General features: G+C 49.6%; 2 protein-coding genes across 2 annotated transcripts in view; both read right to left on the bottom strand.

Moving 5' to 3' along the window:
* ATP13A2 (ATPase type 13A2) overlaps positions 1 to 1481 on the bottom strand; it is a 28698-nt gene extending 27217 nt beyond the window's left edge. The window contains exon 1 of the mRNA XM_012662576.1: positions 1259 to 1481. Within this exon, the coding sequence (XP_012518030.1) occupies positions 1259 to 1268 (10 nt within the window). The 5' untranslated portion in view covers positions 1269 to 1481. The remainder of the gene's footprint in view (positions 1 to 1258) is intronic.
* A 5567-nt stretch (positions 1482 to 7048) lies between these two features.
* Positions 7049 to 16111, bottom strand: part of SDHB (succinate dehydrogenase complex, subunit B, iron sulfur (Ip)) — a 26025-nt gene continuing 16962 nt past the window's right edge. The window contains exons 4-7 of the mRNA XM_012662475.1: positions 15317 to 15436; positions 11640 to 11741; positions 10243 to 10365; positions 7049 to 7273 (exon numbers count right to left, since the gene is read on the bottom strand). Of these exons, the coding sequence (XP_012517929.1) occupies positions 7196 to 7273; positions 10243 to 10365; positions 11640 to 11741; positions 15317 to 15436 (423 nt within the window). The 3' untranslated portion in view covers positions 7049 to 7195. The remainder of the gene's footprint in view (positions 7274 to 10242; positions 10366 to 11639; positions 11742 to 15316; positions 15437 to 16111) is intronic.

The raw sequence follows: 16111 nt of genomic DNA, 5'->3' as shown, positions 1-16111 counted from the left end.
CTTCCGTGCACCAACCCCCCGAATCTTCACACAGAACCCGCTGAAGGAAGTACTATTATTATCTCCATTTTACATGTGGGGAATCTGAGCAACAGAGCTGCAAACTTCCTTGCCAAGGGTCACAGAGCTTGAAAGGGGAGAAGCTAGAAATGGATGAGTCTGAATGAAGACATTCCTCACAGCCACCCTAATGAAAACTACAGATCCCCACTTTTAACAAGGCACAGAGAGGTCAATGAATATGGACAAAGTCACACAGCTACGAGTGGCCAAGAATGGACTTGAACCTGGTCTGAGTTCATAGCCCTGGGGCAATGCCACCAGCACTGCGGAGCAGAGGGGCTAGAGTCAAAGCCATTTAGGAACCTCTTGTTTTCTGTGGAAGCCTTGGCTTCCTACTGGTGACTTGGCAGTGGTCCAGCCTCCTCCTTCACTGTGACCAGAGGCTCCTGTCCTCTGCCAGGCTGGGGCTGGTGGGGGGGTGTGTGTGTGTCTCCCCAATCTTTGGATCCGGGGTCTGGAGCCATCTTTCCTTATTCTTTCCCCTCCTTCACCTGGAGTGCATTCTAGGCTGCCAGGCTGGGGAGTGACTGACATAGAGTTGAGGCCCTTCTGGACAGGGGAGGTCTCCTGACCCCATGAGAAGCAGATGGCATTTAAATTAGATTCTGGAAGGGGTGGGCGTGGGACTCCTGGCCCGGGATGGTAACATGGAGGGTGTGGTCCTTGCACCAGGAAGCTGACAGCCTTCCTCTGGGGGCCGGATGCAGGGGGTCAGGAGTGCCGTTTGTGCGCCAGCATACTCTCGCCAGTGGCTCTGGCTTCCCCAATCCCATTCATTCATTCATTCATTCAGCTGAGAGCGGTAACTGCTCAGAGGCCCCGGATGCAGCCACCTCCACACCTCCTCCCCGAGCTGGACATCTGTCACTCAGGGTGGGATCCAATCCAGCGGGAGAGGGGCGGTCTCCCTGCCCCACCACGGCCCCCGCCGCCCCTCTTGCACCAGCGCCGGCGGCTTCCTCTCCGCGGCGGCGGGGTGCAGGAAGGCGGGGAGGGGCCCGGCTGTGTGCGGCGCCATCCCCCAGCCCCGGCCTCTGGGAAGAGCCAGGGGCGAGTCCCCGTGAAAGAGAGGGGAGGGGACCAGGATCCCCGCCCAGGGCCCGCTCCCTTCTGGCGACCCCAAGGTTGGGGGGAATCCCTCTTCCCCCGCCAGGTGCCACGACGGGCTCTGGGCCGACCGGAGCTGCGCACTCACCTGCGCTCATGCCGGCTGCTCGCGCTCATCGCCGGCCCCGGCGCTGCGGCCTGCGGCCTGGGCCCGGGCGTGCGCAAGGCCCCGCGGGGGCGCGGTCGGGAGGCCCGGGGCGGCGGGGAGGGCGCGGGGCGGGTGGTGGCACCTGGACGACCAGCGGCGGCGGCGCAGCTCCGACGGTGCCGCAGTCTATGTCTGCGCGCCGCCAAGCCCCGCCCAGCCCACTGCGGCCCACGTCCGCCGCCCGCGCGCGGGCTGCCGGGAATTGTAGTCCGCCGGCCGCTCCGCATATGCCCAGGGGCGGGGCGCACGGAGACTGGATGGTCCCCGGACCGACACACATACACGCGCACACACACACACACACACCACACACACACACACACACACACACACACACACACACACACACACACACACACACACACACACACACACACACACACACACACACACACGAGTAACTCCCAGACAGACAGAGACACACACCACATGGAGTCAGCCCCGGCTGTGTATCCCAGTGGTCAAGGACTACGTGTGCTGGTTCGAGCCGGCCCCAGGCTGTGTGACTGTGAGCATGCCATGTAACCTCTCTGACCCTCATTTCCTCACCTGTAGGATAGCAATGCTGGCTTCATAGATTTGTTGTGACCGCATGAGAAAAATACATGTCAAGCACTTGGGACGGTACCTGACACTGCTTTATAAAAGTCAAAGAAGGAAGATACACCTTCCCAGAGACTCGCAGGGTCAGATGTACTCCACAGAGATCAGATGTACTCCACAGAGATGCACAGGGACACAGGGAGACTGTGACACGCAGGAGGCCCTGAAAATGCCAGAGAAATAGCAGAGGCATACCCAACCCTAGGAGCCTCACAGCATGACCTACAGACACACCTGCACGGGGGGAGGCGTGGAGGCCCCTGAAAGGCACTGAGATGCCATAGTTGTATGCAGCATTTATTACACTACTCCATAGTGACACGCACAGACACAGTGTTCCCCTGTCTCTGGGGCCTCTGGGCAGAGGAACTCTAAAGGCAGAGGGCAAGACCCCAGGGCAAACCAGGGAAGGTGCACGTTAGGGCCAAGGATGGGCTTGGGCAGGATCCAGCAGCCATTCGTCCAGTGTGGATTTATGCAGTGCCAGGCACTGTTCTCGGAGCCAGGGACATGAGGGTATCCCCACGGAGCCTACTGTCCATTGGGAAGCAGCCCAAGGCAAGCAAAGGAAAACTCTAACGATAACCCATCATGGAATGGGCTGGAAGGGACAGAGCTGTGGTGGAGTGTGAGGTGGGAGACAGGCCCCAGAGGGGAAAGCAGCACCTGAACGTAGCATGAGCTCAGTTACATTCGGTCCAGGAACACACACTGGCAGGACTTGCTGGTGGCTGGGACATGGAGGTGCAGGAATGTGTGGAATCCAAGATGCCCCCCAGGGTTTTGGCCTGAGCAGCTTGGGGACAGTAGAGCCATTTACTCAGCTGGGGCAGCTGGAGCACATTGGGGGCCATTCCTGTTGGCCACCTGGGGCGTGGGGCTTGCTTCGCTAGGTCAGGTGACAAGACCTGTTTCATCTGCAGGTGACACCCAGTGGGGGCAGTCTGCTTAACTTCTCAGAGCTCCCATGTCTTCCCATTGGGCTTAGCCCAATGTCCGGCAGGCCACTTAACAAGGGAACGAACCCAGCCCCTAGGGCAGCAGGAAGGCTGGGTTTGGACACAGCTCAGATGGCCCCGACAAGAGGTGGTGTGGTCCAGTGACTGGGGGCATCGGAAAAACACGGATGTGTGGGTTGCTTTCTAGCTGTGTGAGCTTTGAAAAGTCACTATTCCTCTCTGAGCCTCTCCCCTCACCTATAAAATGGAAGCCACTGAGAGGATGAAATGAGATGGGAGGTACTTGGTAGAAGCCAGTCGCTTTCTTTAGACATGAAGCTGGGTTAGAGGCTTCATAGAAGCAGAGGGCCTGGGGACTGCGCTGGGGACTGTGTTGCAAGGTTGCTCCCCTCATCTTCGTATTGCTATGGCTGCTTGGCATTGAAGAGGCTCCATCCCATGAGCCACCTGCGAAAGAGCCGCACCTGCAGCTCGCCCTCTCCTTGATGGGGCAGGAAGCCAGAGGAAGCTTCCTTCCAAGCCACAGAGAACGTGGGAGGCCCTGCCATCTGCTGGGGTTACTTTTAGGGAAGTGGCTTTTGCTGTGTGGTTGTCTAGGTGGTCTGTGGGCTGGGTTCTCCTCTCGGATAACTGTGTCTGAAACTTCCAGTCACACTTGGGCCAGGCCTAATTGAATGGGCTCGCCCAGGCTGCTGCTCTCTTGGGGGCCATGCAGAGGACATACGCCTGGTCCAAGTGGCAAAAGGCTTGAGAAATCACTCATTTGGGCAAGTTTATTCCAGAGGATTAATTTACTTTTCAATTTCTCTAGTTTCACTAGATTTTTACAGCAAAGGGGGTTTGTGGTAGGATTACGGCTGTCTAGACACGTAGTAAAGTGTTTTCAGCTCTTTGTTTCGTAGTTATCCTGGCGCAAGGAAGAGAAGGGGCCTGCAGAGAATCTGAGTGAAGGGAGTGCCGCCCTGCAGGAGCTGGCAGAGTGGTGGGACAGATGAGAAATGAACACTGCTAGCCTGGCAAGGAAAAACCAGCCTCTGAGCAAGCCTCTAGCCCTGGCCAGTCCTGGCAGAAATCTACCAACTGTCCACTCCAGAGGGCTGGGAATCAATTGCCTTTGTGGTCTCCACAGCCTTCAGTAGACGGCCTCTCACACAGTAGGTGTTCAAGACAAATCAGCCAACTTAAATTTATGCAGCATTTGCTCCACAACAAAGCATGCAGGCATGATGCTTTCACGTTTATTCTTTTTTCCTCTTATTTTTATTTTTTTTAGAGACAGGGTCTCGCTCTGTCTGCTCTGGAGTGCAGTGGTGCGATCATAGCTCGTTGCAGCCTCAAATTCCTGGGCTCAAGCGATCCTCCCACCTCAGCTTCCTTAGTAGCTGAGACTACAGGCACACACCACACCTGGCTAATTTGTTTTTGTTTTTTTTTTCTTGAGATAGGGTCTCACTTCCGGGGGCTAGAGTGTGGTAGCATGAACATAGTTCACTGCAACCTCAAACTCCTAGGCTCAAGTGATCTTCCTGCCTAGGCCTCCCGAGTAGCTGGCACTACGTATGTGCGCCACCATGCCTGGCTAATTTTTCTAGTATTTTGTAGAGATAGAATCTTGCTCTTGCTCAGGCTGGTCTCAAACTCCTGGCTTCAAGTGATCATCCTGCCTTGACTTCCCAAAGTGGTAGGATGACAGGTGTGAGCCACTGTGTCCGGCCCCTAACTTTTTTCTATTTTTTGTAGAGACCAATAGGGTCTCACTAGGTTGTCTGGGACTATAGGTGCCCTGGCTAATTAAAAAAAATTTTTTTTTTGTAGACACGGGTTCTCATTGTTGCCTAGGCTGGTCTTGAACTCCTGGTCTCAAGCGATCCTACCACCTCAGCCTCCTAAACTGCTGGGATTACAGGCATGAGCCACCGTGTCTGGCCCACATTTGTTCTTAGACTTCAATCACAATTCTGAGAGATGAATGCTGTTAATTTCCATTTTATAGACGGAAAAACAGAGACACAGACATTCGACAACTTGCCCAAAGACCAGATAAGAAGAAACCACGGCCTTCGGTCCTAGGAAGTCCTATTTTGTAAACAAAGGCCTAGGCACAGAATAGCATCGGAACACAGCACTGCTCACGTCTGCAGTTTTATTAGAAAAGTCTTTGTGACTGTTGAAATAGAACATTTGCCCAGCCCAGTGAAAGAGTAAACAAGCAATAAATTAAACTAACAGTCGATAACATATACTAATGTAGCTCAAGTTCACTTGGGGTGAGGGTGACCTACAGTTACAAACTTGACATCTCATGATGCTGATTTGGAGTGGCAACTCCCAAGCTACACTCTGCCTCTTATCAGTAGCTGGGGTAAACTCATCTTTACATGCCATTAAGTTATTCAGGAGAAAAAGCCATCCTTCCCTTCAGGTCTAGAGATTAGAAGCAAAGTCAAATCATCCATGAATCCAAGGAATGTGACCTTCCCCAGGGGCTGACAGAAATCCATTGTGTTTGAGCTGGGGGAGCAGAGCTGTCCACAGACGTGGCCCACAGCTCTGCTTCTACCGCCTTTCGCGACGCAGAGCAGTAAGCACCACCTGATCGCGGCTTTGCTGCCTCTCCAGCGCCTGCACGGTTCTGAATTTTAAGCTCGAACACCTCAGACTGTGTATCGTGCGGTCTTAACGAGGTAGTCAAGAATTCAGAGATGCTGTGCTGAAGGGCAAAGGCCCTGTTCTCTAAATTTCTAATAATTCAATGCTTGTTCCTTTTTTCTTTGTGACTTTGGCCCCAAGGTGGCAGGGAGGAAACAAACCTTGTTCCTCTTTGTCCCCAGCACCTTACCTCCCTCAGTGCCTGAGACTAATGCTTGTTGAATTGTTCCTTTTTAAAGCCAGAAAATGCTGATTAAGGTTCATTCTCTGTGAGTGCACATTTTCTTAGCCGCCGGCCTCATGGTGCAAGAAGCCTTTGTCTTCAGGATGATCAGGAGGTTTCCAGCTACAACTCGAAAACAGTTGGAAGAGTGAAAATGGGAACCACCCAAATGTGCACTCGCTGGGACACACTCATGCCCAGAGCACTTCAGTAGCAGTTGCAAAGGCCGAGGTAGAAAAATTTTCTGCATACATAGACTATGGAAGGTATTTATTAGCCTGGAATCCCTTATATTTTGTGGGGTAGAAATAGAAAGCTGCTAACAGACTATGTGGTACCCTAACTTTAGAGACGGGGTCTTGCTCTGATGCCCAGGCTGGTCTGCAATGCCTGGGCTCAAATGATCCTCCCACCTTAAGTCTCCTGAGTAGCCGGCGGCGTGCAACACTGCACCCTGCTCTATGGTACCCTATTTTTGAAGGGGGAAAGTTTTATATGGGCCACACATTTGTAATAATATAAGGTTTGGAAGAAAATGTATAAACTGTCAAAAGGGAATGTGGGACTTGGGGCTGGGTGCGGTGGCTCATGCCTGTAATCCCAGCATTCTGGGAAACTGAGGTGAGAGGATTCTGTGAGCTCAGGAGTTCAAGGCCAGCCTGAGCAAGAGCAAGACCCCATCTCTACTAAAAATAGAAAAATTAGCCAGGCGTTGTGGTGCACACCTGTAGTCCAGCTACTCGGGAGGCTGAGACAAGAGGATCACTTGAGCCCAGGAGTTTGAGGCTGCCGTGAGCTACAATGACACCACTGAGAGGTGTCTTGAAGTCATCTATCGAGCTGACTGGAGTTCAGAGCTGACGGGGTCACTGCTGTGTGCTGGAGGAACTGCAGACTTTGCCTCACTGGCATATCGAAAGACTCACCAAGATTTGGTTTTCAATAATTCTAATACTGAAAACTACAGAAACCTGGAAGCTGTGGAACACTCGCTGAGCACTCGGAATAGGTGCCAGGCATCCTCACACCAGACGGGGAAGTAGGCACAATTATGGGTCCCATTTTACAGATGGGCAAAAGGAGCAGCAAGGAGCAAAGGAACTTGTCCAAGGTCATCCAGCTGGTGAGTGGCAAAGCCGGGAACAAGCCCCAGGCCCCACTGGACGTCAATTCCCTGTGTCCCCCTCCCCTAGGGCTCACCTCTGGAGCTCTGTCCATCTCTCCAAAGACAAGGGACTCCTTCTGGCACTTTCACATTCCCTTGTAGCAAGTAAAAGAACTGGTCTCGATTTTTTATTAATAAAGTAGAATAACATTTATTTCTTAAAATTTTTATTATACATGCTGTATTCAAGGAAAATCAAGACCTTTAAAAGAACTCAAGTTAGATATAAATTAAGTTCAGCTCTGAGCTGGGTCCAAGTCATGTTTAGCATAGAACAGTTAAGCTGCGGCTTTCTTTTCCTTATAGGTTACCATCATTTTCTTGATCTCAGCAATAGCTTTCCCTGGATTCAGACCCTTGAAAAAAAGAGAAAATCAATAGCAAATGATAACTGAAACCGAATGGGAGAACCATGAAACCTTGGGTGAAACACCTTCCCCAGCCGGTTCGGTGTCAAAGCAAGGCGAATGCAAATGAAGTTCCTTAAAACCACACTAAATTTGACCGGCTTTAAAAAACCAAACCCAAACATCCCCCCACCCCAAACCCCACAAAAAACCAAGGGCTTGGGTGAAGAGCTCCCTTCTGTCTCTACTTTCAGTCATTTAAACTGGTCGCTCTCTCTGGCAAGAGCTCTGCCACATTGACCCCTGGTGTGGCTCTGTCTCAGCAGGCAAACGGGCCCAGGGCAGAGCCACGTTCTCCGACCGCTCAAAGATATCTGGGGCAGTGTTTTTTCTGTGACTACCGGCCAATGTCAAAATCAGCCAGATGTCTCTAAATCTCTAAATCAGTACATTATTACTAAATCATTAGCGCAGAAGTCAGCATATACAAACTCTCACAGGTGTGTGGAAGAAACGACCCTCTCTGTTAACCCTTCAAAAACACCATTACGAGTCCAACTGGCCAACACCGCTGGTATTAGCTGCAGTTTGGCCCTACAGCTGTCACGTCTGTTTTGCAGGAGGCACAATAATTAAACCCACTGAATGTCAGCTTTATAGAAGTAGGAGGTTGACAAGGAAGTATTTGACAAAATTAGACAAGGACTTATCTGAGGTTATCGAAGGGTCCCCTCATTTTAGAAGGATAACTCTAACTCTGAAAAAAGTGGTATTGTGGAAAGAAGAAAAAAAGAAAAAGAGAAAGTGAGAGAAAAAGAGAAATGGAGAAAGAAGATACTCTTTGCATCCTGATGTGGAATAATCTCCAGAACGTACTGGTGAAAAAATTACAGACGAGTGTCATGTACAAAAGGTGGCAAAGCACACACACATTTGTGTGTAGCATAAAATACCTCTGGCACACAAAAATCTGATAACATCACTGCTTCCAGGGAGATGGCTGGGGGAGGGGTGTAGGAGGGAGACTTTTCGTGGTATATCCTTCCAAATCTGGAACACGTGACTATTTCCTGTCTCCGCAAGGTCACTAAGGGTGTTCAGACTTGTAGGAGGTCGGTACGCAGGAGTGTGCCCAATCCGTGCAGGAAGAGCGAGCCCTGGGACAGGGAGCAGGTGCCTACTTCTAGGCCAGACCTGCCACGACCTGATAGTGACCTTGGGCAAGTTACTCTCCTCCTACCCCCGCCCTAGGGCTAGGCTTCCTCATCCGCACGACAATGGGGCTGAACTCAAGATTGGGCCTATGTCTGAGTCTCATAGCCCCAAAAGTCCAAGGTGAGGCATAGAGAACCTATTCTTGGTGATCTGGGCTGTCGGCCGCCCCCTCAAGGCACAGGTTTGTGACCAGGAATGCACCTGAGTCACCTGCAGAGCTTCTGAAGAAACACGCAAGCCAGGCCCCAGGGCTGGAGATGCTGTCTCAGACTCAAACAGGCCCAGTACCCATTTTTTTTTTTAAACAACAGGTGACATTTATTGTGCTTACTGTATGCCAGGCATGGTTCCAAGCACTTTGTGGCGTAACTTGCCTCAGAGGTTCAGAGTTCATTGCTGGACCGAAGCCCAAGCAATGGGGTGTTGGAGCCCGTGTGCTCCCCGACCAGGCCCCATGGCCCATCCTGATGCTGGAAGCAGGTGAGAAACCCTGCAGCAGAGGGCGAGGCCCCTGGAAACACAATGGGCTTCTGGGCCAAAAATACGTGAATTATCCAGCTTGGAGTTCATGTTTTCAAAGACATGCTATAATTTTTTTTTAACTGCTAACTGGTTATCCTAGAGTTTTCCATCTTGCTGCCCAATGACTCGCTGTACCTGTTAAGTGAAATCACTCTGCCCGTGGTCTCTGTGCAAGCAGCAGCCATGTTCTGAACTGCATGGCCCTGGCTCTTCCCTGCCCACTGGCCAAGGCTGACTAGACCAAGGCTGGCACCTGCTATGGTTTGAATGTTTCCCCCGAAGTCCATGGGTTGAAAACCTAATCCCCAATGCAACAGTACTGAGAGGTGGGACCTTTAAGAGGTGACTAGGTTATGAGGGAGTGAGTTCCTGATACAAGGGTGAGTTTGGGCCCCTCTTCTCTCTTGTCCTTTCCCTCTCTTGCCCTTCTGCCATGGGATGACGGCACGATGGCCAACGCCAGATGCTGGCGTCATGCTCTTGGACTTCCCAGCCTCCAGAACCATGAACCAAATAAACTTCTTTTCTTTATGAATTACCCAGTCTGTGATACTCTGCAATAGCAACACAAAATCGACTGAGACAGCATCCAACCAAAGGGCAGCCAGTCTGTAGCCAGCCATGATCTCTGATGTGCTGGCATGGGAAGCTGAGTTGGAACAATGCAACATCCTCTCGGGAGCGTGAGCTGAGAGGATAAGAGCAGATAATGGTGGCTGAAGCTGGAGGTGTGTTGGGAGGCAGATTCCAGGCCAGGGTGAGCCAAAGGTAGCAGAGAGTGTGAGCAGGAAACGGGAGTGAAAGCTAGGAAAGCTGGAGCTCTGAGTCAGAGAAAAGCTCCAAGCTCCACAGAGCAGAGAGAAAGAAGGGCTGGTTGCTAGAAAGCAGAGCAGATTAGTGGTCGACATCACAAGACAGAGACGGAGAGGGAATCTAGTCCCCCCAGCCACCTATGACCTGATGGCCTTTGCTTTTTGGTTCCTACGAAGTCAGGCTGAATGCAGGTGCCTGCTCATGGATTCCTGTGACATCCTTAACTCCCTCAATGTCCCTGTGTACCCTCCAAGTAGAGTCTGCTCCTGAATCTGTTCCTTGCAACTAAGAGCCAAACTAGCTCCCAGGCTCACACTGAGATGATAGGCACGCTCTGTTCCCTTTCCATTGCAAATCATCAGGTTTGCACACGCCACTTCTGGCATGTCAGTTCTGAGGCAGAGCTGAGGGCCACCAGCTCCACATACCTTGGGACAGGTCCCTGTGCAGTTCATGATGGTGTGGCAGCGGTACAGAGAGAAGGGGTCCTGCAGCTTGGCCAGGCGCTCCTCTGTGAAGTCGTCTCTGGAGTCAATCATCCAGCGGTAGGCCTGGGGAACCAGGGGCTCATGAGCTGAGCTGCCCACATCAGCAGCTCTGCTCTCAGGGCTCCAGAGTGCAGAAGGGGATTCACTCAGCTTAGGTGCCTCGTCTCTGCGCTGTCTTCACGGCAGCTACCCACGCTAGACTCCCATGTCTTTGAGTAAACTGACGATTTAACAGATTGATTCTTTCAATTCAAACAACCATCCCAGTAGCCCGGGATTGGCAGGCTGAAAACGACTGACCCCACGACCCCTGGGCGTGCTCTGGCAGTGTTACTCAGAGGACCCCTGTGACTCCCAATGGCTCGGATCATCTGGTACAAGTGACAAGAGTGAGCGTACTTCATTATTCAATCTCTACATGGCTGGGAATCAATACTGGCCATGTGGCCACACAATCAAGTAACTTCTCTTTTTGTGGGAAAATGAGAAGCTGTTTTTTGAGTCGCTTGCAGTCTGTGAAAAGCACTGACCACAAATCTAAAAAGCACAAGCTTTCTGGGAACAAAGACAGTAACATTCTTTTTTTTTTTTTGAGACAGAGTCTCACTCTGTTGCCCTGGGTAGAGTGCAGCGGTGTCATCATAGCTCACTGTGACCTCCTCAAACTCCTGGGCTCAAGGGATCCTCCTGCCTCAGCCTCCTGAGTAGCCAGGACTAGAGGTGCCCACCATCACACCTGGCTAATTTTTTCTATTTTTTGTAGAGACAGGGTCTTACTCCGACTGCTCTCCAACTCCTGAGCTCAGGTGATCCTCCCGCCTCTGCCTCCCAGAGTGCTAGGATTACAGGTGTGGACGGTGACTTTCTTTGCAGTGAAGACCAATACTACTTTCTTTCTAAGCAACCCCTAAACCCAGGCCCTCATTAGCCTGGAAACAATTTCCAACCTGACCGCTAGGTAGATGCTTCTCAAAGACATTTCTTTCTCCCCTGCTCACAAAATATAAATCCTTGTGAGATGGAGACGGGGAGCCTCGGACAGATGTGGGCAAGTGGACAAGTAATAGTCTGCTGCACAGGAAACGCATTTAAATATCTGCAAGGCATGGTTTGCTAAAAAGCATGCCACGACCCCTTGGGGTGACGCTTGCCACCCTGAAACAAAGACAAGTTGCAGATGAAGCCCCAGATTTACTAAAAGCAAGTGAACACAATGCAACCAATGAAGGAAACCAATCAGCCCCTCAGAATGGCTGGCTTGCAACAATCTACTGTCTTCTTGGATTTCTGGATGCTTGAGTTTTAATTTCTCCTAAAGCAATTAAGGAGCACCTCACCTGCATAAGAACCGCAGGCCCCAGATATTTGTCTCCGTTCCACCAGTAGCTGGGGCAGCTGGTGCTACAGCAGGCACAGAGAATGCACTCGTAGAGCCCATCCTGTGTGGGGAGAAAGGGGAGTCAGGAGCGTGTGAAGGAAGAGACGCTGTCACGTCTTTACCCAATTAAATGTGGTGTCTGAGGTCAGCACATACACACAGTGCCTACCTGAACGCAAATTTTCTTGGCAAAATCCAAAGGGTGGTTTGCAGAGATTTATCATTCACAAAAAAGATTTTGTAAGTGAAACGTGAACATTGCTGGATTAGAGCCCAGAGTTCTTGAGTCCGAGCACAATGCACTTACCCCTTTAATGAACAACAACCCCTCAACTTATCTAAAAGAGAAACCGACAGAAACAAAAACCAAAAACAACTTACCACCCGGAATGCAGTCGAGAGGGGAGAAATTACAAAGGCCCTGGGGGCTGAAGCATCCTGGTGCTCTACAACAGCTTTTGCCCTTGGCTCAGCAGAAGAGACCTCGGATTTTCACTGGGAACATCAATATCACCCTAAATCGCCAACTCTGACTGAGGACCACGTGCTTTACATGCTCTGTGCTCTGCCTCATCCGATCGTCACAGCGATCCTGTGCGGTGGGTACTGGCAACTCCCACTTATAGGCGGGGAAGTGAGGCTCAGACAGGTTAGTGAGGCCACGTGCCCGAGGACACATGGCCGCAGGCAGCACAGCCGGCATGTGGCCCCTGCAGTTGGCTCTGGTCTCCTGTTCCTTCACACCTGCTGCTCTGGCTCAAATCTGCCCAGCTGGTTCTAATAAACTGGACTTTCTGAGTTTGGAAACAACTAAAATGGATTAAAAGCAGCAAAACAGAAGGGGCACACTGGTATAAGAGGTGACAGCTGATGACAGATGAGACAGAACTGATGGTCGTGACTGAACCATGGTCTTCAACCCAATCTACAACGTCAAGTGCCCCACGGGTCTAGAAGGCAGAAGGTCATAGGATTATGCGCCTTCACAGTCGTCCTATTCTTTAAAACACTTATAGGAAAATCTGTTAACAAATTTATTATAATTCTTTAGGTAGAGATTGATGGATAAAGATGGTCATCTAGCTTTATTTACAACAGTAAATAAGAAACAACTGCATTTTTCCACAATAGTGGGATGGTTTAATAGTGCATGGTGAACACACCTGAAGCTGTAGAAAGCAAAGCGTAAGTTCACGCTCGTGAAGAATTTTTAAGAACATGGAGAAGATGCTCACAATAACATGACTGAAAAAAGCGAGGTACAAAGGCTTATTTACATTTTGATCTCAGCTACATAAAAATACAATGTAATAGATAAATGAAAAACAAAGGTGACTAAATATTAACAGAAGTTATCTTTTGGTGGTGGAATTATAGATTATTAAAAAAATAGTTCTCAGGCCGGGCGTGGTGGCTCACGCCTGTAATCCTAGCTCTCCGGGCGGCGGGCGGATTGTTTGAGCTCAGGAGTTCGAAACCAGCCTGAGCAAGAGCAAGACCCCGTCTCTACTAAAAATAGAAAGAAATTAATCGACAACTAAAAACATATAGAAAAAAATTAGCCGGGCATGGTGGTGCATGCCTGTAGTCCCAGCTACTCGGGAGGCTGAGGCAGGAGGATTGCTTGAGCCCAGGAGTTTGAGGTTGCTGTGAGCTAGGCTGATGCCACGGCACTCTAGCCCGGGCAAAAGAGTGAGACTCTGTCTCAAAAAAAAAAAAAAATAGTTCTCTGTATTTTCCAATTATTTAAGTTAAGCATACTAATTTAAGGAAGCAAAAAATGCTAAACAAATGTTTAATATTTAAATGAGTAAATTTCCATTACAAGTCGAGCACCCGAATTGGAAAATCTGAAATTCGAAATGCTCTAAAATCTGAAACTTTTTGAACACTGACATGATGCTCAAAGAAAATGCTTACTGGAGCATTTTGGATATTAGATGTTTAACTGGTAAGTATAATGCAAATATTCCAAAATCCGAAAAAATCTGAAATCTCAAACACTTCTGGTACCAAGCATTTCAGTTAAGGGATACTCAGCCTGTTTGCAGAAAACACATTGAGGGGAACCCTTCATTCCCTAATAATGCCACATCAAGGGGATGTTTATTAGCTATGGACTTGCCTAGCCTAAGAATGTGAAATGGCTAGTTGAGCCAGAGTGGCTGGTTCCAACCTGGACTCTGGGCTGCGTTAGGACTCTCGGGGAGTTAGAAACAGGGGCAGAGCTACATGCTGTGAACAAGAAATTTTAAAGAGTAGTCGGAGGCTTACTTTGAGAGTCCTAACATTACTGCACTGACCCTCATCACTGTGATGGAGACAGACAAGGCAGACATACTAGGACTCTTTCTTTTTTTTTTTTTTAAAGACAGGGTCTCACTCTGTCGCCCAGGCTGGAGTGCAGTGGTGTGATCACAGCTCACTGTAGCCTCAAACCCACAGGCTCAAGTGATCCTCCTGCCTCAGCCTCCCAAGTAGCTGGGACTACAGGTGCATACTGACTAATTTTTCTACTTTTTTGGTAGAGATGGGGTATTGTTGTATTTCCCAGGCTCGTCTCAAACTCCTGGACTTAAGCCATCCTCTTGCCTTGGCCTCCCAACGTGCCGAGATTGCAGCTGTGAGACACCATGCCCAGCCAAGGACTCTCCTTTCTTAACATTTTACGGGGAAGAGGAGAGGAGGCTCGATATTCACCAAATCCTAAAAGGTAGAATTTGTTTATTTATTCACACAACTATTATTTATTGATAAAATAATATGTGTCAGGGTCTAGGAATCCAGAAAAGAATAAGACACTGCCTCTGCCTTTGAGGTATGCCCGGTCCATTAAATGGACAAGCACATAAATGATTCTTAGGATAAGTGCTGTATTGGAGGAACGTACAAAGTGGTGACCACAAGATAGCACACGTGCTTGGCCCCACGCAGGCATGTGTGGGGCTCCATCTCCACTTGGTCTCCCTTACCCCCCCGTGTGCAGGGGGGGGGGTGTGCAAATCAGAGAAGACTTCAAAGAGGAGGTAAAAGTAGGGTAGAAGAAGAAAGAGACTGGAAATTTAATAATGATGCCTCCACTTTAGGATTTTATAGCCTGTATACAGGAAGAGCAACTCCAAGAGAGTGAGAAGGCCAGTAGCAATCCCACACACCAATAACCAGAAGTGCGGTGTTAGGAAAGAACACCAAGGTTCTAGGTCCAGTTTTGTCATTAGCATTTAGCTTTCACCTGTAAAGCAGGATGGTGGCAGTAAGATTTGCAGCTGGCCAGCATGTGTGCTTTATTTTGCCCAAACTGAGAGAACAGCTCAGACGTAGCTGCCAACTTTTAAAGGCCACGCAATTTACATGCTGGTTTCTTTTGAAAAAGATGAACCGGCAACATGGCCACCATCTGCCCCTCGAGGCTGGGCATGGGTGCTCCAGCTCCTTGGTCTGCTCTGGGCCCTTCATGGCTTCACACCATCTACCTGGCCCTGAGAGGATGGGTGTTCAACCCCTGGGTAGAGTTCCTTTCCAGAATATACTAAATGGTCTGCATTATCTCATGCTGCTCCTCCTCTCAAGCACGCTCCCAGAAAACATCTCTGCAATGAATTCCTCACACCCGGACAATAAATAGGGAATAATGACCAGTTTCTCACGATCTTCTATGGACTGCAGATACTGCTGCTTGCCTTCCTGGGATTCATCCTTCTTCTTCAAATAAGGTTCAATGGATTTGTACTGTGCATAGAAGTTGCTCAAATCCTGAGGTTAAGAGGAAGAAGAAAAGGATCAGATTCTACCATCACCTCAGGTTTCTTATCTACCCCATTCCTTGGACACTGCCTACTTTTCTGCCCTAGGCCAGACAGAAGCCAGACTCTTCCTTTGGCATGACTATAGGAGAAGACTACAAAAGGAGAAGTGGTTACAAAGTTACACATGGTTAGGAAATCTCTCCCTCATCTATCTGGAAACTTTGCAACCCACAATCCTTTCCCCACTACCTGCCCTTGGAAACACCAAGTCAGCAAAGGCAGTCAAATATCGGGAGGTGGAAACTAAAGTAGAATTCATAAGCAACCACTGCTTTCCTAACTGGTATTTTCCACATGATTTCTTTGTAGTTATGGCCAAAGTCTTCATTTTTGGGAGTATTCCAACTCTAAAATTCTGTGCCCTGCTATTCCCAAACAAACCTCACCAAATGAGCTGCTGGAGGATTTTCTAGGCATTTATCTTCCGCCATTCAAATTCTTTAATTAAACTCAGGCCACACTGTCTCAGATCTGGGGATTTTCCTAACCCTCTCAGTGACATTATGGGCCTCCACTTGCCATCAAACTGTTCTACCATCTGACTAGAAAAGGAACTTTAAATACTTGAAAAAATCCTGCCCTAAAGAATAATAGTATGACACATACATGCACCACCCTCCTGCAA

The sequence above is a fragment of the Propithecus coquereli genome, unplaced genomic scaffold (genome assembly GCF_000956105.1).
Source record: "Propithecus coquereli isolate 6110/MARCELLA unplaced genomic scaffold, Pcoq_1.0 Scaffold77, whole genome shotgun sequence".
NCBI classification, from domain to species: Eukaryota; Metazoa; Chordata; class Mammalia; order Primates; family Indriidae; genus Propithecus; species Propithecus coquereli.
The sequence above is the reverse complement of the archived record's forward strand: the minus strand, read 5'-3'. Positions and strand labels throughout refer to the sequence as shown.